General features: G+C 43.0%; 1 protein-coding gene across 2 annotated transcripts in view; it reads left to right on the forward strand.

Annotated features, from left to right (window-relative positions):
- SCARB2 (scavenger receptor class B member 2) overlaps nucleotides 1-26627 on the forward strand; it is a 67809-nt gene that overhangs the window by 34371 nt on the left and 6811 nt on the right. Inside the window, exons 3-8 of one of the 2 annotated variants that reach the window (XM_065877854.1) lie at nucleotides 6313-6460; nucleotides 7287-7475; nucleotides 13320-13411; nucleotides 17244-17363; nucleotides 21666-21835; nucleotides 24970-25088. In XM_065877854.1, the coding sequence (XP_065733926.1) occupies nucleotides 6313-6460; nucleotides 7287-7475; nucleotides 13320-13411; nucleotides 17244-17363; nucleotides 21666-21835; nucleotides 24970-25088 (838 nt within the window). The remainder of the gene's footprint in view (nucleotides 1-6312; nucleotides 6461-7286; nucleotides 7476-13319; nucleotides 13412-17243; nucleotides 17364-21665; nucleotides 21836-24969; nucleotides 25089-26627) is intronic. The other variant, XM_065877855.1, reaches the window with a different exon arrangement.

Raw genomic sequence — 26627 nt, forward strand, 5'->3', positions numbered from 1 at the left:
AAGCTTTTTATTTATTTATTTATCTATTTTTGGCTGTTTTGGGTCTTCATTGCTGCGCGCGGGCCCTCTCTAGCTGTGGCGAGCGGGGGCTACTCTTCGCTGCGGTGTGCGGACCTCTCACCACGGCGGCCTCCCCTGCTGCGGAGCACAGGCTCAGTAGTTGTGGCGTGTGGGCTCAGCAGTTGTGGCTCACGGGCTGCAGAGCGCAGGCCCAGGAGCTGCGGCACACGGGCCTACCTGCTCCGCGGCATGTGAGATCGTCCCAGACCAGGGCTCGAACCCGTGTCCCCTGCATTGGCAGGCAGACTCCTAACCACTGCGCCACCAGGGAAGTCCTGGCTGCTTTTTCTAAACCGCCTCTGCAGTGCGTCATCCTCTGCCCCACCACAGTTTTCTCACCCTCCACTTAGGAAACACATCCTTTGCTGTCGTGCGATGCTGCCTGCCTTGCTCTCCCTCTGCCTCTGTCTGGGAGCCCCTCCACCCTCCCACTCCCGGGAAGCCTACTCCTTCTGGAACCAAGTGTGCTCCTGCCCAGTGTTCCCTCAGGACACCCATTCCAGTTGCCCACCACCCCCTGCCCGCGACCTAGCACCTTGGGGTCAGCTTCAGAGCTCTTTCTACATGTGAGGTAGCCCTTTAAACGGCAGCCTGCTCTGCTCTGCTGAGGACAGGACCCAGGTCTTAACATCTCTCCATCTCAAGAACTTAGCACAAGCCCCCTCCTACATGATATTAGTAGTTAATGTTTCCTAAAGCACTTAGTATGTGCCAGGTAGTGTTCTAACTGGATGACAAGCTTATGTGGCTTTAATTCTCACAACAACCCTACAAGGAAGGGATGCTGTTATTTCCATTTTACAGATGAGGAAACTGAGGCACAGAAGTTAGTAACGGATGAAGCCAGGATTGAATGCAAGCCTGACAATCAGATCTCAACCCAGACTCTACCCAGTGTGTTCAGTCACTTCTTATAGGAATCCTCAACAGAGAGCATTGGGTGAATGGAGAACAGAAATGACTTGGGACATTGGATTATATGGTGGTATTGAATGTATCTAATTTATCCAACACCTCTGAGGAATTAGATATTGCAGAGATGTTAGTTTTCCAATTGATTAAAATTATTCCTTTTGGTTTCCTTATCTCAGGCGTATTTTTTGCCTTCTGTGATGGTGAGATTTTGCCTAAACACTCAGGAGATTAAAAATTCTTTTTTGTTTTAAAAAGTAAGAACTTCTTTTAAAAAAAGGTTTTAAATGAAATATCTGTAAAATCAATTATGTATTTTCCTGCCAGATTAAACAGTTCATGGGGCATAATCAACCTTTTCTTAGTGACTAGGGCTATCATTGTGATTAACAAATAGTAAACTGTATTCTGCGCCTGTGATGTCCTGGGGCGTTTGACATCAATCAGTAGGATTAATTAGTATCTACTAAGTACCAGGGACTATACCAGGCACTCTCAAGTATGGTTCCTTAATTAATTGTCTAGGCCTGCGATTTTGCTTTGCCTTTTTGTTTTTTTAATTTGGTTTCTGTTTCTGGAAGCTTCTTTGGTCTTCTCCGATACAGTAAAGCACTAATCCATCACTTCTTGCTCTCAGTCTGCTGTTCACCAGGACAGCACCCTGCCTCTAGCTGACTATGGTTGATCAGCTATCGGGAGATTTGGGTAACGAGACTTGTTGCTCTTGTTACTAAACTCCCTCTCCTTTCTCTGTGACCTCCCTAGGGTCACCAGCGTGACAGGAGTGCTTGGAAGGGGAAGCCTTTTGGGTTTCCTCTGACTGTCACATGTTGTTTTGAGACGGAGGTCCCTTGCCATCCCTCCCCTCGGTTTTCATGGCCTCTGCAGAGCTGCAGGCCACTCCTGACAGCCCTGTGGCACTGTCTCCCTTCAGTTAGATGGCTCAGCAAAGGCTGTGTGTCGGCCATGCCCGAGGACGGCTGGTGACTGAGGGAAGTCTCCTGGTTAGCTCTGAGTGACCTGACATGAACCCTTTGTGCCTGCCAAGGGAATGAAATGTTTTTGTGGTTTGGGAACCCTTGGCTTTGACTTTTTGAAGTTTATTGAGAAACCAAGTCAAGTTACGAGGCAGAAAGCGATGGGAACATCCATGTGCAATTTCCCTTTAAAACATCAGGTTCTTACAGGGTAAGCAGTAAAGAAAACATTTTAAAAGTCATCTTCAAAGTCAGTAAACATACATAGACATAAACGAAGCAGGCTCTAGACTTGGAATTACTCAGGCCTCTAGGTGTATGACCTAAGGCTCAGTGAAAACAACAAAAAGTCTTGGGAAGGTCATCGATTTTCGTCATCAGTTAGAAAACTTGGCAGTGTTGGTCCCTGGCTTCTGAATCTGTGATGAATCCCAGCTCTTGACTACCGGGCCCAGCTTTCTGTGAGTGCAAGGAAACTGGCATTCACCCTGGGGTCGCTTTTTCTACTTCTAGTTCCCTGGTGGTCAGCAGGGCCAAGCTGGGATCCTGGGCCCCGATTATACACAGCTTCTCCTGGAGAAGTCTGTCCTTTCCCCTTCCCTGGAGGGCGGCTCTGGGACTAGAGAGGGGGCGGGGCCCTCTCTGCAGGCACCTGCCTTGGCTCAGACAGGGATTTGCCTTTGAAATTTCTTTTTTTCCTCCAGCTTCTAACAAATCCCTTTGCATTCACTTAGGTGTAGACTCAAGGAAGACCTTGGACATGAAGTCAGGCTACCAAGAGTCTAAACCCGGGTCTGACACTTCTTGGTTAGTCCTGGGAAAGTTACGTTAGCTGAATCTCTGTTTCTTCATGGGTTATGATTTCTCTATGAGAGGGTTTTTGGTTGCAAGCAAGAGAAACCTCTAATTTCAGTAAAAAGAGCAATGTATTGGAAGGCCATAAAGTGGGTTACAGATCCCAAGGAAACCTGTAAAGAAGAAAGGGGCAGGGGCCGGGGAAGCTTTGTAGACCCAAGTCACAGGAGCCCATGGGTCATCTGTGCGTCCTGGGAGAAAACGTCTGTCTACTGTGTTTTCCATCCTGAGGCTCTGTGCGCAGGATTACGGGGCCAAGGAAAAGGAACTGGGTACCACACCACTGCCCAGTGCAGGAGAGGAAAGAAAATGAGGGCTCTGACCAGCAGAAAGGGGAGTGAGTATCTAACAAGCAAACGTCCAGTACAAACACCCCGAACTGCAAACTGCGCAAGGCTTTTAACAAGTATTTGTACGTATTCCTCGCAAACTGGAAGGGCGTGGACTTTTTTTCTCTCATACTTATTTAGATTTGGCAATTGCTAGAGGCACTCATTGGTTTCATCCTACAGACAGTTAGTAAGCACCTACTAGGAGAGACCATCTGATTCAGAGGAGAGAGTACTAGGCGAGAATTAGAAGACTTGAGCTTAGGCTCTGACTCTTCCACTGCCCTGAGTCCCCATCTATAAAAGTTGGACGAAAACACTTGCTCCGTGTGTGCCACAGGCTTGTTAGAAAGATTAAATGATATCAGATGGCGTAGTGTGGTCAAACCCTTGGAAGAGCTGTACAAGTCTCAGATATTTATATTACCGTGTGTAGCTTAGTGCTAAGTACTAGAGAAGAACAAAGACTCATCTGCTTTTACGTATAGGTATGCATTTGTTTATTGTTTGCTTGTCTATTTTTATTTTAAAATCTAGAAAAGATTTGAGGCATACAAGTTTCTTAAGCTTACTTGCAATCTACCTGAGGCTTCAAGCTAATTTCTTCACAATCTAAATGACGTCACTAAGCATTTTATAACTGAGTGCCAGGCTCCATGGGTGTTCAGGGATGAGAAACCCCACGTGTGGCTGTGGTTGGGAAAGGCCTCCGGAGGAAGGTGGTAGCCCCACTGCCTAATGCCTTCGTACCTGTGTCTAAATTAGCTCTGTTCAATCGAAATATAATGTGAATCACATATGTCGTTCCAGGTTTTCCTAGTAGCCACATTAAAAAAAAAGAAACAGATGCAATTAGTTTTAATAATATATTTTTAGTTTACTCATTCTGTCTAAAATAGTATCATTTCTGAATGGATAAAGAAGATATGGTACACACACACACACACACACACACACACACACACACACACACACACTGGAATACTACTCAGCCATAAAAAAGAACAACATTTTGTCATTTACAGCAGCGTGGATGGACTTGGAGAGCATTATGCTAAGTGAGATAAGTCAGAAAAAGACAAATACTGTATGATATCACTCATCTGTGGAATCTAAAAGCTACAACAAACTAGTGAATATAACAAAAAGGATTCACGGATATAGAGAACAAGCTAGTGGTTACCAGCAGGGAGAGGGAAGGGGGGAGGGGTCGGGGAGTAAGAGGTACAAACTGGTAGGTATAAAATAAGCTATAGGGATATATTGTACAACACGGGGAATATAGCCAATATTTTATAATAGCTATAAGTGGAGTATAACCTTTAAAAGTTGTGAATCACTATATTGTACTGTACACCTATAACTTATATAATATTGTAGAGCAACTATGCTTCAATTTAAAAAATAAATAGTATCGGGCTTCCCTGGTGGCGCAGTGGTTGAGGGTCTGCCTGCCAATGCAGGGGACACGGGTTCGTGCCCCGGTCCGGGAAGATCCCACATGCCGCGGAGCGACTAGGCCCGTGAGCCACAACTGCTGAGCCTGCGCGTCTGGAGCCTGTGCTCCGCAACAAGAGGGGCCGTGACAATGAGAGGCCCGCGCACCGCGATGAAGAGTGACCCCCGCTTGCCACAACTAGAGAAAGCCCTCGCACAGAAATGAAGACCCAACACAGCCATAAATAAATAAATAAAAAAATAAATAAAAAAATAAATAAATAGTATCATTTCAACATGTAATCAATATAAAAAAGTTGAGATATTTTACATTCTTTTTTTTTTTTTGGTACTGGTTTTGAAATCTGCTGTGTATTTTACCCTTACAACACATCTCAGTTCCAATTAGCTACAGTTCAAAGGTTCAGGAGACACAGGGCTACCAGGTGAGACAACACAGCCCTTGATGAAACAGGAAGAAGAACGTAAGCGGCAGAGAAGGAATAGACATGGCAATTTAGTGACCATCTACCATGGACCAGGCAGGCTCAGGACTGGCATGAGACATTTGATTGTCAAAACATCAGTCCTGTTTTTATATAAGATTTTGATATTTTGTTCATCATGAATTTTTAGCATTAATTTTGATCTTTTAAAATTGCATTAAAGTATTATTTGTTTTGACTGCTGAGTGTTTGGGCACCTCTTACATTTTGTACCCAAGGCAGGTGCATCACTTCCCTCACCCTAGTCTCAGGCCTGGCACCAGACACCTCCTACCAACTTTGCTAATACCTCATTTGGGGGCACTCACAGGCACCAAGCTGAAATGGATATCAAAACCAGGAGTGAACTCCTCTAATTTACTAAACCTTAGGCATTCGTTTTGTTAAATGGATTTTTAATTGAATTCAACTTAGAAATAAAAAGACATTGTTAGGGCTTCCCTGGTGGCGCAGTGGTTGGGAGTCTGCCTGCCGATGCAGGGGACGCGGGTTCGTGCCCCGGTCCGGGAAGATCCCACATGCCGCGGAGCGGCTGGGCCCGTGAGCCATGGCCGCTGAGCTTGCGCGTCCGGAGCCTGTGCTCCGCAACGAGAGAGGCCACAACAGTGAGAGGCCCGCATACCGCAAAAAAAAAAAAAAAAAAGACATCGTTAAACACATTGAAATTGAAACTGAATTTATGAACTGAAAAATTTGAAAATATTTCGCGACCAAGCTATAACCCAGGAGAGAGTTCACTGGCTTTGATTCCCTAGTTAAGGTGACCCTTGACCATTGCATTTCCCAAATTATGAGGGGAAAGAATGAAAACAACAATTTTTTTTTTTTTTTTTTGCCGTACGCGGGCCTCTCACTGTTGTGGCCTCTCCCGTTGCGGAGCACAGGCTCCGGACGCGCAGGCTCAGCGGCCATGGCTCACGGTCCAGCCGCTCCGCGGCATGTGGGATCTTCCCGGACCGGGGCACGAACCCGTGTCCCCTGCATCGGCAGGCGGACTCTCAACCACTGCGCCACCAGGGAAGCCCAAAACAACACTTCTTTCCTCTCTCCGGGGCCTCATTTCCTTTTCACATTATAGCTTAAATCTCCAGTGTTTAGGGGGTCAGTATCTGCAGTCTCCCCCAATATGGGTTGTATTGGGAATGTTATATTGAAAATAACTTTGATGCTGAAAGAAAGGAAAAGTATTACTTAGTAAAGTGTTGCCTATTTTCAAACGAAATCCTCTTCTTTTAGGGAACTCAGAAACAAAGAAGATATTCAATTTGGAGATAATGGAACAACAATATCTGCTGTGAGCAACAAGGCCTATGTTTTTGAACGAGATAAATCTGTTGGAGACCCTAAAGTTGACTTACTTAGAACATTAAATATTCCTGCACTGGTAAGTAGGCATTTTAAATCTCATTATTGTGGATTTTAGAAGAAAGGAAAAAGCTAAGGCCATTATGGTTTTACCTTTAGGAGCTATTAAGTTATGTGTGTGTGTGTGTGTGTGTGTGTGTGTGTGTGTGTGTGTGTATACATATATATTTAAAAAATATATTTATATATATATGTGTGTGTGTGTGTGTGTGTGTGTATGTATATTTTCCCCCCTTCTTTAAAGTTCGTTTCAGACTTTTTTTGAGGTCTTTCAAATGTGGTCTTTTCAAATGGTGACAAAATGTAAGTTTTAGGATTTTTTTCACAGTTTCTTCCTGTGTGTTCACATGAGGCCCAGGAGACTTCTTCTATCCCCTCTGAGGTTCCCACTCCAACTCCTGGGTGACTGCTACATATGCAGCTGGACACTTACGGTGGACCCAGGACCTGGAAAGTGTTAGATCCCAGGTCTGGCCCTGGCCAGCTGGCTAGTGGGGCAGAGTTTATGGGGACCCAGCCTCTAACCCGGATCAGGAGGAAGATGGTGCCACCTTGTGGCTAAAGATGCCAATATATTGCAAGAGTTTTTCCCCTTCCGTGGTGTTGGGAGAGCTCGAGAGTTGCAGGTGAGGATGCTAAGATGACAGTTACAAAATGTAATACTGAGAAAGGACAATAAGTGAAGAGTCTTATTCTTCACACTCAGCCAGAGAGGAGCTCTTTGGTTAACCTCTCAGCTGTTTGATCTCAACGTTTTACGTTTACGTTTGCAGCCCCCTTTGCTGAAGGGGCAGTAGGAGAGTGGGGTGGGGACACTGCTCTCTGAATGTGCCTGTGTTCCTCAGACCGCCATGGAATGGGCCCAGCTACCCTTTCTCCACGAGCTCATCGAGGCCCTGTTGAAGGCGTATCAGCAGAAGCTCTTTGTGACCCACACGGTGGATGAATTGCTCTGGGGCTACAAAGATGAGATCTTATCCCTCATCAACATTTTCAAACCTGACATCTCTCCCTATTTTGGCCTGTTCTATGGGGTAAGTCCATTTTTCTTTTCACAGATTCTTTGTTCAGCTGAGAAGGAGGGCATTCCAAGCCAGATTTTATCTTCACTTTGGGTTTCTTCTAGGAGAAGACCAAAGTTGCTTGGAATTCTAGATCTCTTGTAGAGTATGGGAAAAATAAGAAAGTGCTTTAGTAGGGGAAAAAAAAAAAAACTTCTCCCACAATTTTTTTTTTTTTTTTTTTGTGGTACGCGGGCCTCTCTCTCACTGCTGTGGCCTCTCCCATTGCGGAGCACAGGCTCCGGATGCGCAGGCCCAGTGGCCATGGCTCACGGGCCCAGCCGCTCCGCGGCATGTGGGATCTTCCCAGACCGGGGCACGAACTCGTGTCCCCTGCATCGGCAGGCGGACTCAACCACTGCGCCACCGGGGAAGCCCATCCCACAATTTTAACATGCTACCAGTGCTGACTTTGAATGAGTGTCACTATGAAAAATATATAGAGTGTGCTGTGCCATTAATCAGGTGCAGCCTTTCAAAGTGTCATAAATTTCAGTGATCAATGCCGAGTCTTGTTTTGATGACTTGGAGACGAAACCCATGGATCAGTCTGACAGAGGCAAATAAGAAACTAAATAGGGATGTGATAGTCCATTAGGGGTGGGAGCTACTTATTAGATTTTTAGGCATTTGTGAAAGAGGCTGAATAATTTGAAACTCTGTGTGTCCCTCGTCTATGATTTCTTTTGTTTATAAGTGGAATTTTGTATCATTTTTGGCAGATTTTATTTACTTTGGCTTGAACCCCAAAATATCAGTATTCAAGTAATTATTATTCAAAGCATATGTTATTGCTGCCTGAGCTTCAAATGAATTAAAATGAAAAGCAATTAAAAATCTATCCACCCCCCCCCAAAAAAAAAAAACTTGAGTAAAATGGATAGTTGGAAGGTTGCTAAATGACAAACTTAAACTCAGGAAGAGAGGTAGGTTCAGGACAGGATATGGAATTATGATGAATTCCCCCATCTTTAAATTTGTGGTTATTCTCTGGGTCTAACCACTGGAGAACCTCACCCTCATCATGTAATCTCTTAGCATTTCAGTTGCTTAGTTGTAATAATACTGCCCCTCTACCTTCAGGGATATATAAAACTTAAAAACTGTTCAAACGAAATGGTAAACAACTTTTAAATATTATCTTTGCAAGAGGAGGGTGGTCCTAGGAGTAGGGTCCCACCAACCCTAAATCCTTCACTCTGGGCAAGCAGACCCAACAGATGTTCCCTAGAAGCTTCCGACCCACAGGAGCCAGCTTCCACTGGACCAGAGGAAGCACCGATTTCTTGTTAAGCTGTGACTAGACTCCCTCCTAGAAATAATTTCCGGGAAACTTCCTGCAGAAAGATACAAAGGTTTCCTTAAGCCCCCTTTGGTCCCAGTGGCTACCATCCATCTGTCAAGTAGATCCTGTTCCTAATATCTCAGTATTTATCTGATAACTTTCATTGTATAGCTTGCTTTTTGTTTTTACACTGACCTCATCAAACTTATATAACTAATATCCTTAAATACCTGTTAAAAATGTAACTCACATTTACAGACAGATTTAAAAATTGGCACTTTTGCTTTCCCGTGGCAAGGATGTGTGGTTTTACTTTATATTTTTTCCCTCTCTGCCTCTCCTTGCAAGCACCACTGTAGCTCTACAAGGCCGTGTTAGTGAAAAGCCCCGGCATTGCTCAGTTAGATTAGTACCTGGTGTAGATTTCCCACATGCAGGAAAAGAGCATGAGACTTAGACTCAGGGGGCCTGGATTTGCATTCTGACTTTCTCGCTTAATAGCTATGGGACTTTCCTGAACCTCAGCTTCATCATTTATAACTTGAGGCTAAAGGTATCTACACTTCAAAGTTTGCTTAGAATGGCCAAATGAGAGTCCACAAAAGTGCTTTGCAAACTATAAGTTGCAACACATTTTAGGAACCATTATTCTTTTTCCCCTCCATGACCGGCTCAAAATAAAGACCCTGAATTAATATGAATGACTGGTATATGTTTCCATTTGGGAGCCAAATAAACTGTCTCTAGTGTTGTTGGTAAAAAGGCAAAGGTGTTTTTTGTTCTGTTTTTCATCTGCTCTGGCCAATCCTGACTCTGTCTCCAGCAGCACAGAGGTCCATACTTGGGCCGTCATTCATTCAAGACCGGGACAGACCACGGGCTTCTGCACCTCACTGGCACCTCCTGCTCTGTACCCGTCTGAGCTCGGCCTCAAATCTTTCCTTAATCCCAGTGGCGTCTGCCACATTCCCCTCTGATCCCCTAGGCCTGTGTGCCCGTTCCACCTGCTCCAATACACACTGTGATGAAAAAAAAAAAACCTTAGTTAAGGCCGTTGAACACTTTTCCTTCAAAGACTTTAATGATGAAACAGCCAAACAATTAATGGTGCGGGACAGGGTGTATGAGTGAGAAGGATGAGGTAATACAGACAGAGTGTTGGCACAGAGCTCCTGAGAACAAGGGACCTGGCTGGATATCAGGTGCTCTTATTTGCATACTGGAAAGCCAATCAGCAAATCTTTACCCGTTGATTTTAGAGTACCTCTGTTTTCCTTGGCATAAGAGTGTTCAAGCACCTCCCAGTGAGTGTGGGTTCTTGGATGTCTAAAGCGATGGTGTATCCTTGAGAGGTCAGCCAGTCCAGCCAATTGTACTGGGAGGATGGATTATGCATGTATTACGCTAGCGGTATGAATGTTGTCTTATTCTCAGAACATTTCTCAACCTCAACCTCCAATATGTTCCTTGTATTCAACCCACAACCCTACTGCAATAACACAAAACCTATTTATTCCTGCTTGTTCTCAAGTAACAAAAGTTCTAGCAAGTAACAGGGAAGCATTGACATTCAGTGTCTGACTCTTGGGCCAGTAACAGCTGGGGAGAACTCTTGGACATACTCTGAAATATTTAAATGCCTAACCACTTAGCTTAACCCACATCTGAGTTCATTGGAGAACTTCAAGAAGTAACACAAGCATTTTTAAAATTTGGTGGTTCAGCATTTTTTTATGTGAATTTGCTTCTAAATTGTCGTATGTTCATATTGTTGCCCTTAAAGAGGAGTCCTTTCTCATATCTTAAACTCATGTAAAATTTCATATGTGCAACACAACATGACTATTATGTATGTGGACCATGTTGATATATTGACATAGTTGGTGAAGTAGTGTTAAGTGACAAAAAGAAGAACCCAAGTAGGCAAAAAAATTGAAAAAAGAATTCACAAAAAGTGTGAATGTTTTTTTAAGGAAAATGACTGAATGAAAAAAGAGTGTGAATACAGAAATGCCAAAAGAGATAAGAAACCCCTTTTTTGTTGATCCAATAAGCAAAGTTTAACAAAAGGCGTTTGGGGAATGTAAACTGATTTATCTTGCTGTTTCCACTGGCTGACCTTGAGCAACTTGATACTATGTTTCAAAAGTTTAAAAAATGTTCATGTTGGGCTTCCCTGGTGGCGCAGTGGTTGAGAGTCCGCCTGCCGATGCAGGGGACACGGCTTCGTGCCCCGCTGGGAAGATCCCACATGCCGCGGAGCGGCTGGGCCCGTGAGCCATGGCCGCTGAGCCTGCGCGTCCGGAGCCTGTGCTCTGCAGCGGGAGAGGCCGCAGCAGTGAGAGGCCCGTACCGCAAAAAAAAAAAAAAATGTTCATGTTATTTTATTTGGCAATTTCACTTTTAGTGGTCTATTTAGAAAATAAAAGCACGGAAAAAGTTTTTAGTCATAAAGATATTCATACATTATTTATAGTAGCAAAACAATTAAAAACTAAATATTCATAATAAGAAAATGGTTAAATTATTTCCGCATAATATTATGGAGTCATTAAGTTGTACCTAGGAAGAACTTTCGATAATACAGGAAATATATTATACACATAAGTAAAGAAATTGTATATATGTATACACAATTGTATATATGTATAAAAATTGTGTATAGCAGATACTATATGTGTGTTATATATAATATATCTTAGTTCTATAAACAAATTTTGTGTAGAAAAAAAGACTGAAAAGAAGCAGACCAAAATACTAAAAAATAAATACATGTATGTTGCTTCTTGAAGTCCTCCATTTAACTCAGATGTGGTCTAAACTAAGTGGTTAAGCATTTAAATGTTTCAGAGTAACCCATGCTATTTCCCAGAAATCAAAGCTCCATCCCAGATGAAGAACTTGTAAGAATGTACAGTGTGTCTGTCTGTGCCATTAAGAAGTGTAACTTGGAAAGAATATACAGCTCAAGAAAACTTTAACTGAAAAATGGGATTATATTAATACCACTTTTTTTCTATTCAAGTATAATTGGGTCCTGGCCCTAGATTTATGCTTTTTTATTTTTTAATTGAGATATAATTCTCTTAACATAAAATTCACCATTTAAAATTGTACACTTCAGTGTTTTTTAGTATATTCACAAGGGTGTGCAACCACCAGCACTTTACAATTCCAGAGCATTTTAATCAGCCCCTCCCCCCCCCCCAAAAAACACAACTTGTTAGCAGTCATTTCCATTCCCCCTCCCACCAGCTCCTGGTAGCCACAAATCTACTTTCTATCTCTATGGATTTGCCTATTCTGGACATCCCTATAAATGGAATGAAATTCATATGAAATCATATAATATATGATCTTTTGTGTCTCGCCTCTTTTATTTAGTATAATGTTTAGAAGATTCATCCATGTTGTAGCATGTATCAGCACTTCATTCCTTTTTACGGCTGAGTAATATTCCATTGTATGGATATACCACACTTTGTTTATCCATTCTTCAGTTGATGAATATTCGGTTTATTTCTACTTTCTGGCTACTATGAATAATGCTGCAAATGGACATTTGTGTACAAGTTTTTGTATGACCATTAGATATAAACCTTGGAGCGGAATTCTCTTGGGTATATCCATAGGAGTAGAATTTTGGAGTCATCTGGCAACATTATGTTTAACTTTTTGAGGAACTGCCAAACTGTATTCCACAGCAACTGCAACATTTTACATTCCTACCAGCAATGCAGGAAGGCTCTAGTTTCTCCACATCTTCACTAACAATTGTTCTTTTCCTTTTTTTTTTTAAATTGCCATCCTCATGGGTATGAAGTGGTATCTCATTGTGGTTTTGATTTGCATTTTTCTAATAACTGACAATATTGAGCATCTTTTCATGTACTTATTGGCTATTTGTATATTTTCTTTGGAGAAATGTCTCTTCAAATCCTTTGTCCATTATTTAATTGGGCTCATACTTTTTAAAACCATAAAGTAATAATATGGCTAATATGGGATTTAACAAAATAGTTCCTCTATTCCCGAGTTGTGGTTCAGTCTCATGAGGCAATTAGGCCCAACTAGGGCAGTTTCATACAGATTAAATGTGTTAGTTACCGTATCAGTTAGGGTTGTCTAGAAAGACACAATCAATGGAGATCTATATATCTGTTCAGGAATTTATATTAAGGAATTGTCTTATGCACTTGTGGGTCCTGGCAAGTGGCAAGTCTGAAATCCATAGGACAGGCCAGCAGGCTGGAAACCCAGGCAGGATTTCTTTGTTTCAGTCTTGAGGAGAGAACTCCTTTTTCTCCAGGAAACCTCAAACTTTGCTTTTAAAGGCTTCAACTGATTGAATGAGCCCACCCACATTATCAACAGTAATCTCCTTTACTGAAACCGAACTGATCACATCTACAAGATACAGCAACATCTAGAGTATTGTTTGACCAAACAGCTGGCCACCATAGCCTAACCAAGTAAACACATGAAATGAACCATCACAGTTACTATAAATGACCATATTCACTTATTTTCAGAAAAATGGGACTAATGATGGAGACTATGTTTTTCTAACTGGAGAAGACAATTACCTTAACTTTTGCAAGATTGTGGAATGGAATGGAAAAACGTAAGTCTAATGATTTATTGGTGTAATTATTTTTTCAATTTTCCTTTAATTGAACATCCACTTCTGCTTTATTTCAAAGAAGTTTAGCACTATCATTTTTTGGATGAAAAACCTATAAATTAAAAAAATCTATAATTATGTAAAATATCCTATAATATAAATAATATAGTGTAAATATGTAAAATTATTATCTTGTAAATCAAGATTGGGAATCGCAAGCCAATGAAAAGTTTTGCTCTTCCGCTTAGTCATTGAATGATATGTAGCTGCAGCGCAAATACTTCTCAAATCACTGCTTGTTTTGGGGGAAGGAGAGAGGTTCTTTTTTTTAATTTAATTTAGTGATTCTGCATTGTTTGTGTATTTTTTTTAAGATGAAATACATTTGAGTTCAGCATTATAGCATTTCAAAATATTTTTAATGTTTATAATTTATAAACAAACTACCTCCAAATAGGGACTGAGGCAGCTTGCAATAAAGCCACACATAAAGCAGAATGACTTTTTTAAGTCATAGAAATTAGGAATCTTCGAGAGAAAAGGAGGTTAATTCTTCAGGAACTATGGTAAAAGGGATTTTGTTCTTGAACATTAAATTTACTTCGCAGCTTCCCAGAAATACAGGCAAAAAAACTGGCGTGGAATATTATCTGCACAACATTTCTGTAAAGCAAAAACTGTTTTTAAATTTTAAGTTTATTTAAATTTTTTAAAACACACATATCCAGGTACATACACATACATTTGCACATGCATGAGGGAGCGCATGCGTGCACACACACACATTCCCAAGGATATAAGAACCCTAAAAGAACATGAGAAACTGGCAACAGTGTTGCCTTTGGAGGGTTAACTAGATGACTGGGTACTGAGCTGGGAGGGAGATTTACTTGTAAACAGGATATGGCTGGATTTTGTTTCAAACCCAATCTGTTATTTTCTTTCCATATTTTCTTTCTCCTTTTAATAGGAGAGTTTAATCCTTTTATATACATGTTGTAATTACTGATACATTTACGATATAATGATATATTATTTGATATATTGAGACCCATTTCGACATTATTTTTCACCCTTAGCTGGGTTATATCTATTCTACCCTTTGATTGTCTTTAACAATTTTTTTTCTAACAGAATCTAAAGCTATCTATTATCTCTCTTCTTCAAATGAGACAATAACTTTACCCATTTCTTAACACCCACACCTTCTATGCTATTCTCGTCTACAACTTGTTTCACCTTCTTCGGAAGCCAAATATAAGTAAAATCTCATTATTTTTATAGTGAATAATTAAATATACCAACATATTTTATTAATTTATTATTATTTTTCCTTCTCACATCTTCCCCTTGGATTTAGTTTTCTTCTTGCTGAAGGTCATTAGTACCGTCGTTCTTAAACAGGGGCAATTTCGCTCTCTAGAGGACATTTGGTGATGCCTGGACACATTTTTGGTTGTCACAACTGGAGGTTGCTACTGGCATCTACTGGGTAGAGACCTGGGATGCTGTTAAACATCCTGCAGTGTACGGAACAGTCCCCCACAAAGAATTAATCAGGCTCAAAATGTTACTAGGTTACTAGGTTACACTCTATTAGTAGTTCCTTCGGTGAGGATCTGTGGGTGGTAAACTTTCTTAGACTTTGCATATTTAAAAATATCTTTATTGCACTTTCAGCTGTTAATGGTTTTAGCTGGGTATAGAATTCTAGGTTGACAGTTCAGAATTATGAAGATGTTACTCCATTGGCTTTTTTTTTTTTTTTTTTTTTTTTTTTTTTGCGGTACGCGGGCCTCTCACTGCTGTGGCCTTTCCCGTTGCGGAGCACAGGCTCCGGACGCGCAGGCTCAGCGGCCATGACTCACGGGCCCAGCCGCTCCGCGGCATGTGGGATCTTCCCGGACCAGGGCACGAACCCGTGTCCCCTGCATCGGCAGACGGACTCTCAACCACTGTGCCACCAGGGAAGCCCACTCCATTGGCTTTTGATATCTATCTTCTTTGGCCTTTTGCAGTTTTACTGCAACATATCTAGATTTGAATTTATTTTATTTATTCTGTTTGGCCCTTGGGGCATACTTTCAATCCAAGGTCTCGTATCTTTCTTAAATTTTGGAAAACTTTCAGCCATTATCTCTTAAATTATTGCTTCTCTGTTATTCACTCTATTCTCACTACCCTCCCACAAACTCCTATTAAATATTTATTGGCGCCTCTTGATATATCTCTGTATCTTGATCCTTTAATTTTTAATCTTTCTGAGTTTATATTTGTATAAATTCCTTAGAGCGATCTTTCAGTTAGCCAGTTCTTTCCAGCTACCTACCGTCTAGAGCTTATCCCTATATGGAGTTTTTCTTTCAGAAAACTTTTTTATTCTGTTTTTATTCTGAAGGTTTCTATTTTTCATTCTTTGGGTCTCTCTACTCTTATCTCATTCTTTTTTGTTTGTTTTTAATAATTTACCATTCTTTTTTAACAGATGTTATTCTTCCATTTGTCTCTTTGAGGATACTAAACAACATATTTATTAGCCAGATTGTTCAATTATTTTAATTTCTTCTCAGGTGAATTCATCTTATTGTTGATTTTGTTGCCTATCTCTTAGTATAAGTTTCTTTCATTAAAAAAAATGTTGACTTGCAGAATAATTATTTGGGAAGTCTGTCTGTTATCTATCTATCCATCCATCCATTCTACCATCCATCCATCCTCTCACCTCTCCCTAGGTAACACTTTTGCAGTTGCCTCCATGTAGCCTACCTAGGAACCCCAACACCAGTACACACGGTGGGTCTCCACCTCACGATTACCCAGGGTTCATCACAGATCTGGCCAAAGAGTCAGCAGGCAGCTTGACTCAGGTTCTGGATGTGAGGCTGTGCCTGGGGCTTTCTGCCTCCCAGCAACTCAGCTTTGCTTTCTTCAGCCTCTCTCGCTGACCAGAAAATCCCTGCCCCCAGATCCTGGTTTCACACCCTTGCTGGACCACTTTAACCTTTAACATTAACCTCAGGAGCTAGACTTGCAGATCTTTCTCCTGGCTTCCAGACCTGCAGCCCAATGGGCCGGCAGTTGTAGCCCTACTCACAACTTGGCAGTTATCACCTTTCGTTGTCTAGGGAGATGTTCTTCTGTGTTTGAGTAGGGTATAGACCTTTTAAATGTTCTCTTTTTTGTTCTGTCAACCACTGCACTGGAAGATGTCCTCAATTCACGAACTTGGAAGGCCACCTTGACCAGAAGTTAGAAGAATTACTATTTATTGCCTGTCCTTTCCTGTCTTTTGCATTTTATACCATTTTTCAAGGAATTAATTTTTAAAAACCCACCATCTCAACTGTGCTCTCAGTGAGCATAAAGTTGATTCAAGGTTAAACTTTCTTGTGACCCAAAAGAAATCCTCCCTTAGCTGTTTGGAGGGGGAGACAGTTAATGCTCTGTCACAAATATTATCTCCCTGCAATATCTGTCCAGGGCTCATCTGTCCACGGGCTGGCTGTGAACAAAGCTACTGTAAATGCCAAATGGATCACTGCTTTAAGTAAGTGCATATTCCCAGACCTGTACGTGAGATACTCTGTCTTAGAGGAAGGGAAGAAGGATTTTTGGCTGTTGCCTCTGTCAGAATTGATTGGGGATCGGGGGCCTGCTTTTCCGCCTCTTGATCCAGTCCCCAACCAATACCACCCTTGTGTCTGCGTGTGAATAAGATTCTATGGGTAGCCAGCTCCCAGTTGAGTCTTGAAAAGTCCTGACCATTAAAAAAAATAAAAAAGACCAAAATCAAGTGTGACCCTCTGGACTCTTTCTTGTCTCCCAATGACAGGTCACTTGACTGGTGGACAGCAGACGAGTGCAATATGATCAACGGAACAGACGGAGATTCTTTTCACCCATTAATCACCAAAGACGAAGTCCTTTATGTCTTCCCATCTGATTTTTGCAGGTAAGAACCTGAAAAATAAGTTCTTTGACTGTAAGACCACCCAAAATGTGAGGAATTATATATAGTTGCACTTATTCGGTGAGGATATGTATGCTTAGTGAGTGATCAACGATGATGGCATATTGAGAAACAGCGAAGTGCAGTGGTTCACAGCACTAACTCCAGAGCCCGGCTGTGTTGGTTTGAATACCAGCTCCACCACTTACAGCTGTGTGACCCTGGGAACATTATTTAACCACTCTGTGCCTAACTTTCCTCGTTTGTGAAATAAGGATAGAAAGAGTTGCCTACCTTGGGAGTTGTTTTGAGGACAAACAAGTTACTTTAATAAAATACTCAGCCCAGGGCCTGTCACACTGTCAATAACATTAAATGTTAGCTCTTTGTTATTATGGTATGCTCTGTCAGGTGTGAAATTTGCCCTGGTCTTCTTCCGGTCAACAGGTGGTCGCTCCATAGAAGGTAAAGAAAGCATACTGCAGTCCGTATTTCAGAGTTCATAGGTCTTTGCTGAGCTCTAACCTTCCCGTTGATCCCATCTGCTCGCATGTGGCCCGCAACCTCTCCCTGGCTCCCACCTGCTATTTCTGTCCAGACCCGCATGAGGAAGTCCCCTCTGTGGCAGGAAGGCCTCCTGCTTTGTGACCTGATTCCCAGCTCCCCATCATCCCTGCTGCTTCTCCCGCCCTTCACCCTAAAACTGCTCAGCTGAGAGGCTGATCACACAGCCTCCCTTTCCTCTCCCACTCACTCCTGCAAGGCTTTTTGTGAGACTTCTCCTCCATCAGAAGTAATCTAGTTGGGGCTTCCCAGGTGGCACAGTGGTTGAGAGTCTGCCTGCTGATGCAGGGGACACAGGTTCGTGCCCCGGTCCGGGAAGATCCCACATGCCGCGGAGCGGCTGGGCCCGTGAGCCATGGCCGCTGAGCCTGCGCGTCCAGAGCCTGTGCTTTGCAACGGGAGAGACCACAACAGTGAGAGGCCTGCGTACCGAAAAAAAAAAAAAAAAAGAATTAATCTAGTTGCCTTTGATGCTATGGAGTCAATATTCTCAAGGTCAGCTGTTCTTCTGGCTTTCATATCTCACACAACTGAGCACCTCCTCAGTCAGCCCTTCCAGAATCACTATAAATCTCCCTCTTCCCTTGCACTGAATCAGTCACCAAGTGGGATCCATCCTCCTCAGAAAGAGCTCTCCTTTCACTCCATCCCTGCTCTCTGTGCTATGGTGCAGACCCTTTCCAGCTTTCACGTGGAATATCTCAGTCACCTTCCATCCAGCTGCTCCCTTCAGTCAATATTTGTGAAAGGACTGAAGGAAGAGAAAATATGTTTGAGCGCAATGGGTGAGACAAAGAAACTTCAGAGGGTAGTAGGAGGCTCATTAAAGATACGGCACAGAGGAAACTCATTCTTGTTTGGTACCACTACTTCTGAAGAGCCACTTGGCAATGCTTAGTAAAGCCAAAGACGTGCAAACCCCATGATTCCGCACTTCTCTCCTATGAAGGTTCCCTGACCTGAAGAACTCGTGTACATACATGAAGGAGATTTATACAGAAAAGTTCACTGCAGCATGGATTGTAGTTAGGAAAAATTGGAAGTGTCAACGGAAATAATAAAGAATCTATAACAGGAATAGAAAAGAGTTTTATTTGAGCCAAACTGAGGACTGTAGCCTAGGAGACACTGATTCAAGGAGCACTTGAATTGTGCTTTATCAGACTACAAAATGGGGGAGACGTACAAAGGCAAAAACCTCAAGGTTGCAGTTAGTTACGTGAGTGTTTATCAAGAATTATAACTGGAGCTGGCAAGAAGTAAGAGTGCTTGTTAAGCAAGGATTGGTTGGGATCTGAAATGGTTGCATAGTTACAAGGGGAGACCTTGAGACCATAAGGTTGCGCTGGCCACTGCGAGCAGATACTGTTTTGAGAACGGCTAGTGGTGTCCTTGAGTTTGATGCAGTTCAGAAAATTTATGTTCACAGTGATGCAGGAATGTGTCTGAAACCACATCCACAATGGCCACCCGGCTCCATCCTGAATGTGACCCACAATTACTCCATTTTGATTTTTAAAAGCATTCTTTACTTTAATGGTTAAAGCAGATGTACAATGAGTGTTTGACAGGCTATGAGAGAGGCTGTTCCCATTAGCATAAAGTTTAAATTAAATCATGTGTAAGCCAGAATAACTTCCCCATATCTCAATATATGAAAATTTCTTCCATCCAAAGAAATCTAAGTGCCTGTGAAAAGGAAAATATAAATAAATAATGAGGCTTCCCTGGTGGCACAGTGGTTAGGATTCTGCCTGCCAGTGCAGGGGACATGGGTTTGAGCCCTGGTCCAGGAAGATCCCACATGCCACGGCACAACTAAGCCCGTGCGCCACAACTACTGAGCCTGGGCTCTATAGCCGCGAGCCACAGCTACTGAGCCCACGTGCTGCAACTACTGAAGCCCGCGCACTAGAGCCCGTGCTCCGCAACAAGAGAAGCCACCACAATGAGAAGCCCATGCAACGCAATGAAGAGCAGCCCCAGCTCACCGCAATTGGAAGAAAGCCTGTGTGCAGCAACGAAGACCCATCGCAGCCAAAAATTAAACCAAACAAACAAAAAGTTTAAAAATAAATAAATAATGGGGTATTTGTTTGATAGAATATCATATTAAAAGTAAAATATAGGGGCTTCCCTGGTGGCGCAGTGGTTGAGAGTCCGCCTGCCGATGCAGGGGACACGGGTTCGTGCCCCAGTCCGGGAAGATCCCACATGCCGCGGAGCGGCTGGGCCCGTGAGCCATGGCCACTGACCCTGTGCGTCCGGAGCCTGTGCTCTGCAACGGGAGGGGCCACAACAGTGAGAGGCCCATGTACTGCAAAAAAACAAACAAACAGTAAAATATAATAACCAGAGCCATGTACATTAATGCAATAAATCTTAAAAATATAATGAAGGAAGAAGCAAATTGTAAAAGAGAGTATGGTATACTGTTTATATAACATTTAGAAATAACAGACAGTGCCACAAGTTGTTTATGAATATCCACATAGGTGAAAGTATAAAGACCTGCATGGGAATGATAAACCCCAAATTCAGGATAGCGGTTACCTCTGGGGATGCAGAGGACTACAATCAGGAGTGTTACGCAGAGAGCTCCAGTTGTATCCGTAAATATACATTTTATGTATCTAAGTGGTATTTGTTATAAAAGGTACTTACTATAGTATTTTCTCTGTTTTTCTGTTTGCTTAAAATTTTCATGAAAAAATGCTATGGGGTGGGATGTGCAGTGGAAGGCAACTCCTGTAAGTCACAACCCAGGGAGAGATGTGTGCCCCCTGTGCTTCAGAGATGAAAAAGTGAGGCCCCCAAAGCAGTTGCCCTCAGCCTTCAGATGCCTTCAGATGCAGGGCTGAAGGATCAGTTACCACAGTGTATGTGAAAAGTGCCTTGGCTGTCACTCAGGTGCTGTGCACATAGAAGGGTGGTTGGTATCATAAGGGACCGCTGTTTGAAACGCTGTAACCACTGAAGGCAGAATGATGTTGAACACCATCGAAATAAGCAACCTAGGCAAAATACGGAAACTATTGTTATTTGGGGGAAATGGGTATCAAAGTATATATTCTAGGCCTTCCCTGGTGGCGCGGTGGTTGAGATTCCGCCTGCCGATGCAGGGGACACGGGTTCGTGCCCCGGTCCGGGAGGATCCCACATGCCGCGGAGCGGCTGGGCCCGTGAGCCATGGCCGCTGAGCCTGCGCATCCGGAGCCTGTGCTCCGGAACGGGAGAGGCCACAACAGTGAGAGGCCCGCGTACCCGCCCCCCCAAAAAAAAGTATATATTCTAATCAAGTATCTGTCTAATGGGGCACTTTTCCAGGCCTGCAGAATCTACCAGGCCACACCCTTTGCCAACTCTTCGGCTTTTGCTTTGCCTCTGCCTCACCCTGGCATGTGTCCATGCTAGTCTAGGCGACTCATTTCTTTCAGCACAAATATCCATTCTAACTCATTTTCTTGATTTTCTACCACACGTTATGTTTTTTTTCTAAGCCTTGTTAAGATGTTAGCATAGCTGCTGCCTCTTAAACATCTTTCATTATAATCTGTCTCCTACTTTATTACACATTCAATGGGTTGAGCTCCTTTCAAGCTTTCTTTTGCCTCTTCGTTTTCCACTTATCCTGTAAGCTTTTAGCCACGTTATACCCAAGAACGGTTGGCTAACTCACTGGTACGGGCAGATCATGCTGATGGGAGCTCACATTGACTTTTTATTCTTACCTCCTAACAGGTCAATATATATAACTTTCAGTGACTTTGAGAGCGTGCAGGGACTGCCTGCCTTGAGGTTTAAGGTGCCTGCAGAAATATTAGCCAATACCTCAGACAACGCTGGCTTCTGTATACCTAAAGGAAACTGCCTGGGCTCAGGAGTTTTGAATGTCAGCGTCTGCAAGAATGGTAAGAACTCAGAGAGGGGACATGGGCAGGAGGGTCTGGATGCAGGATTGGTGTTCTTCAACAGAGAATGTTGTCAGCCCAATAGAAAGAGCGATTTTGACCTTTCAAGAATAACATTTTGGGGCTTCCCTGGTGGCGCAGTGGTTGAGAGTCCGCCTGCCGATGCAGGGGACATGGGTTCGTGCCCCGGTCCGGGAAGATCCCACATGCCGCGGAGCGGCTGGGCCCGTGAGCCATGGCCGCTGAGCCTGTGCGTCCGGAGCCTGTGCTCCGCAATGGGAGAGGCCACAACAGTGAGAGGCCTGTGTACCGAAAAAAGAATAACATTTTGTCAGAAACAAACTCACAGACATAGAAAACAGACTTATGGTTACCAAGGGCGAAAGCAGAGGGCAGAAATTAGGAGTTTGGGATTAGCAGATACAAATTACTATATATAAAGTAAAATAGAACAAGGTCCTACTGTATAGCACAGGGAGCTATATTCAGTATCTTGTAATAACCTATAAAGGAAGAAAATCTGAAAAAAGATATATATATATATATATATATATATATATATATATATATAACTGAATCACTTTGTTGTACACCAGAAACGAACACAGCATTGTAAATCAACTGCAATTTAAAAAAAAAAGTTTTGTAACATGGCTATAGCATAGTTTTTTTTTAAAAAAAAGCATTGGCTTCCCTGTAATGCTTTTTATTCCTAGATTGCCATGTTATGTTTTTCCTGGGCAGTAGTTTAAGAGTTTGTTTCTCTTTTTTCTTGAAACTGGTCCAGGGCCAGTGTTTCTTAATGTCTGAGCTAATGTGCTCCTTTCCGTGAATGAGGTGGAATGATCAGGGGTGCAGCATTTTTTTCATCACGAGGACTAGTTTTTGCAGTCATATGCTGCATAATATTCACAATAGCCTTGCCAGATTGACAGCCAGTAGCCTCTGTTCATAACTGTGGAAACCAGGGCTCAGAGAAGGAACGGGATTTTTATAAAATCCTTACCTCTGAGCAAGTTCCTGCTAGAACTTAGGGTCTTCTCATATTTGTACTGCGATCTTTCTGAGGCTACAATTCTTGTTTAAAGTTTCTCTTGAGAAACTCTGTAACTCCTTTCTCTTGATTAAAGTTGTACTTTTTTCCTGAATCATGTGCTAACTTTTGCCCCCTTGTCCATTTGGTTTGAAAAGCTCCTTTTGGGATAACCCTCCCTTTCCTTGTCTGATGGGGTCATGGCTCCCAAGCCTGACCTCAGAACTGTCTGGAGAATCATTAAAACATCTGTCCCAGGGCCCACCTGCTAGCACCCCAGAATCTGTAGTTTTAATGAACTTCAGGTGATTCTCATGAAGGTGGTACCTGCGAGATTGGGAACCGCTGTTCTGGGGAACACACACCCCTGACCTAGAGATCAGACCTCTCCTGCTGGCTCACTGGGGGATGGTCCTGAAATGGCACCTGCCCTATCAGCCCATGTTTCTGTGGTTCAAGGCACACATGTAGACACATTTTTCTTGTTGTTTTGTTAACAGTCTGCTTCCTCAAGAAGTTGATGTCAGAACCAACAGAAGGATTCTACTTTGCAACAGTCATACCTCTTGCTATAATCCTTTTCCTCTTGCCTGTTCTGTGTTCCCAGATGTGGACTGAAATATTACCCTTCAGGACTATCCTCAAGTGTTTTGCATTCCCCAGGGGAACATTCTGGCTGGTGGGATGAGTGAGCGTTCTGGAGTCAGGAGGATCTGGGATTGACTTCCGTTTGTTAGCAAATTGGCCACGTTGCTGAAGGAGGGTTCCAGACAGCAGTTTTCTCATCTGTAAAATGGGGGGTGATTATAACTTCCTTGGAGGGTTGTGTGAAGGTTAGAGATAATGTATGTAAAACACTCAGGACAGTGTCTGGCCCTTATTAAGTCCTTAACAGATCTTTAAAAATACATTTTAAAGGTCAGTGTAGGAAATTCCCTGGCGGTCCACTCACTGCTGAGGGCCTGGGTTCCATCCCTGGTCAGGGAGCTAAGATCTCACAAGCCACGTGGTGCAGCCAAAAAAATAAATAAATAAAGGTCAGTGTAGGTCACAAAGAAGGAAATCGTGTCTTCGTGAAACTGTGTAGCAGCAGAGAGCAGAACTGTGTGTGTGACAAGTGAGGTGTCCGAGCCATGGGTTGGAGGATATGTGAGCAGACTTAAACTACTTGCCGTTAAGCTAATTTCTCCCAAAATGTATTTTCCTGACAGCAGTTATTGAGTCCCTCTCCTCTTTTCAAGAGCAAAATCTATCAATAGAATAGGTTTCCTTTAATAACTTACTTCTCTATTGGTTCCTTAAAATGAATAGGAAAATTTTTTTTTAAAAAAACCAGTGTCTTCCTGTGGGCAGACCTTGATCTAGTCAAGAGGCTGCAGATGGCAGGACCAGGCAAAGTCTTAAAAAAATTCTGCATTGGGAATTCCCTGGCGGTCCAGTGGTTAGGGCTCCGCACGTTCACTGCTGAGGGCTGGGGTTCAATCCCTGGTCGGGGAACTAAGATGCCGCAAGATGCCTATTTTGGGTAAAACGTAAACAGGAAAGCAGGAAAATAAGGGGGAAAAGAGTCTATGTACTGGTAGAGAATTGCAGTTGAAACGAGTGCTTTAAAATGAGTCGTCCCTTATTTGATCAGAATTCTGCCTCCATCACCTGAAAGCTTGGGGAAATTTTATAACTTCTCTGAACCTCCCTTTCCTCAAATGCCAAAGGAAGGAAATAGTTCTAACTTCATAGGACTGCTGGGAGCGTTAATTAAAATAATGTGTGTAAAGCATTTGTCTATTATAGGTTCAGCAAATGTTTGTTGAAGAATAAATGATTTAGCCAGGACTTCATTTAGCCTGGCTTCATGATATGAAGCCAGGACTTCATATTATGATATAAAATAATGTAGGGGTAAATGAGATGTCAGACGATGAAGTATAAATCCCTAGCTAAGAGATGTAGAATATACTTTTAGCCTGCCCCTCTCCCCAACCCAGCTTTTCTGTGTATAGCTTTCCCCCTACTGAGGAACTGGATTTGTGGTCAGGAAGTTTATATTCATCTTAGACTTTTAAGAACCTCACCATTCATTTCTGTTTTCCTCAAAATGCAGGTGCACCTATTATTATGTCTTTCCCACACTTCTACCAAGCAGATGAGAAGTTTGTTTCTGCCATAGAAGGCATGCACCCCAATAAGAACTATCATGAGACATTTGTGGACATTAATCCTGTGAGTACACACGTCTTCTTGGTTAAAAAACATACATTTTATTCTGTCTATACGGTGTTCACCAGCTTAGCCCTAGGTACTCTTGAGAAGTGTATTGTCTTCCTTCCATTCACATATTCAAGTGGAGGGAGCGCAGCTCAGTGTGATGTGATGCAGAGTCTCACAGCCCTGTAATCAGAAGGCCGAGTTGTATTGAGCTAATACGCAGAAATATCGGCAAACCCACCTTAATAAAAAAGCAACAGTGAAAGTCCCATCATTGGAAACAACTGGAATCGGACCCAGGTAACCTGGTCAGTCTTCTGTTGCTAAAAGACTGGACCTGGGGCTTCCCTGGTGGCGCAGTGGTTGAGGGTTCGCCTGCCGATGCAGGGCACGCAGGTTCGTGCCCCGGTCCGGGAGGATCCCACATGCCGCGGAGCGGCTGGGCCCGTGGGCCATGGCCGCTGGGCCTGCACGTCCGGAGCCTGTGCTCCGCAATAGGAGAGGCCAGGGCAGTGAGAGGCCCGCGTACAGCACAAAAAAAAAAAAAAAAAAAAGACTGGACCTGAACATACACACATTCCTCTCACTGGGCCACAGATGAGCAGGGTGAAGACATTCCTCTGCTTACTCGCTGCCAGGAACGTTTTGGTTGAAATCTAAATGTATATAGATTAGCTTCAGTCACTTTTGGCAAAACTCTTTATACAGGTGCTTTTGAGAGTTATTATATGACATCATTAATTTAAAAAGCATCAAATATATACATACTCTAATCCCGTATTCATAGAGGAGAAAACCTAAAAACCATGTTGAGAGGATGTATCATTTCACCATGTGAGAACCTTTCACTGTAGGGACTGAATTAAAGGTGAGATATCTTCATTCTTGGGATTTTGAGCACATGCATGAAACAGTCACAGAAGAGCCAGCACATTCTTTGAGCACAGCGACTTATGGGCATTTCACCCTTAGCTACACTCATTGCATTTATATTTGAGAAATCGGTGCTCCTATCGTTTTGTGAATAAGGTCAGGTGTGGTTTTCTCCCTTTTCTCTCTTAGCCATCAGTCAGTTCCTTTTCAGTAGCCAAACCGCTTGTCACCAGGGTGAGGCACAACCCCCCCCCCCCCCCCCCCCCGTTTGGTGCAGAAGATGGCGTGGCCATGGGAGGACAATGCTGCATCTGTCCTCCGGGCTCTGTTGGGTGGGCCTGGCCACACGTGGGCACCATTCTCTGGCTGTCACCATGTCCTCCTTGTAGCACTCTGGCCCTCCACCTGGAAACCCAGAGCCGACAGGGTATCTGCCGGATCTCCTTCCTGCCCGGGTCCTCTACGGCTTTGCTATTCAAAGTGACAGCATCCTGCCCAATCTCAGGCCCCACCCCAGACTCACCAAATCAGAATCTGCATTTTAATAAGGTGCCCAAGGACTCGCATGCATAGTAAAGTGTGAGAAACATTGGTCTACCAGGCACCTAACACAATCCACAATTCTCATTCTGTCCTGGGGAACAGTTTTCCCTCATCCCACTCTGCCTAGCAAATGTGGCA

The sequence above is a fragment of the Phocoena phocoena genome, chromosome 5 (assembly GCF_963924675.1).
Source record: "Phocoena phocoena chromosome 5, mPhoPho1.1, whole genome shotgun sequence".
NCBI lineage: Eukaryota > Metazoa > Chordata > Mammalia > Artiodactyla > Phocoenidae > Phocoena > Phocoena phocoena.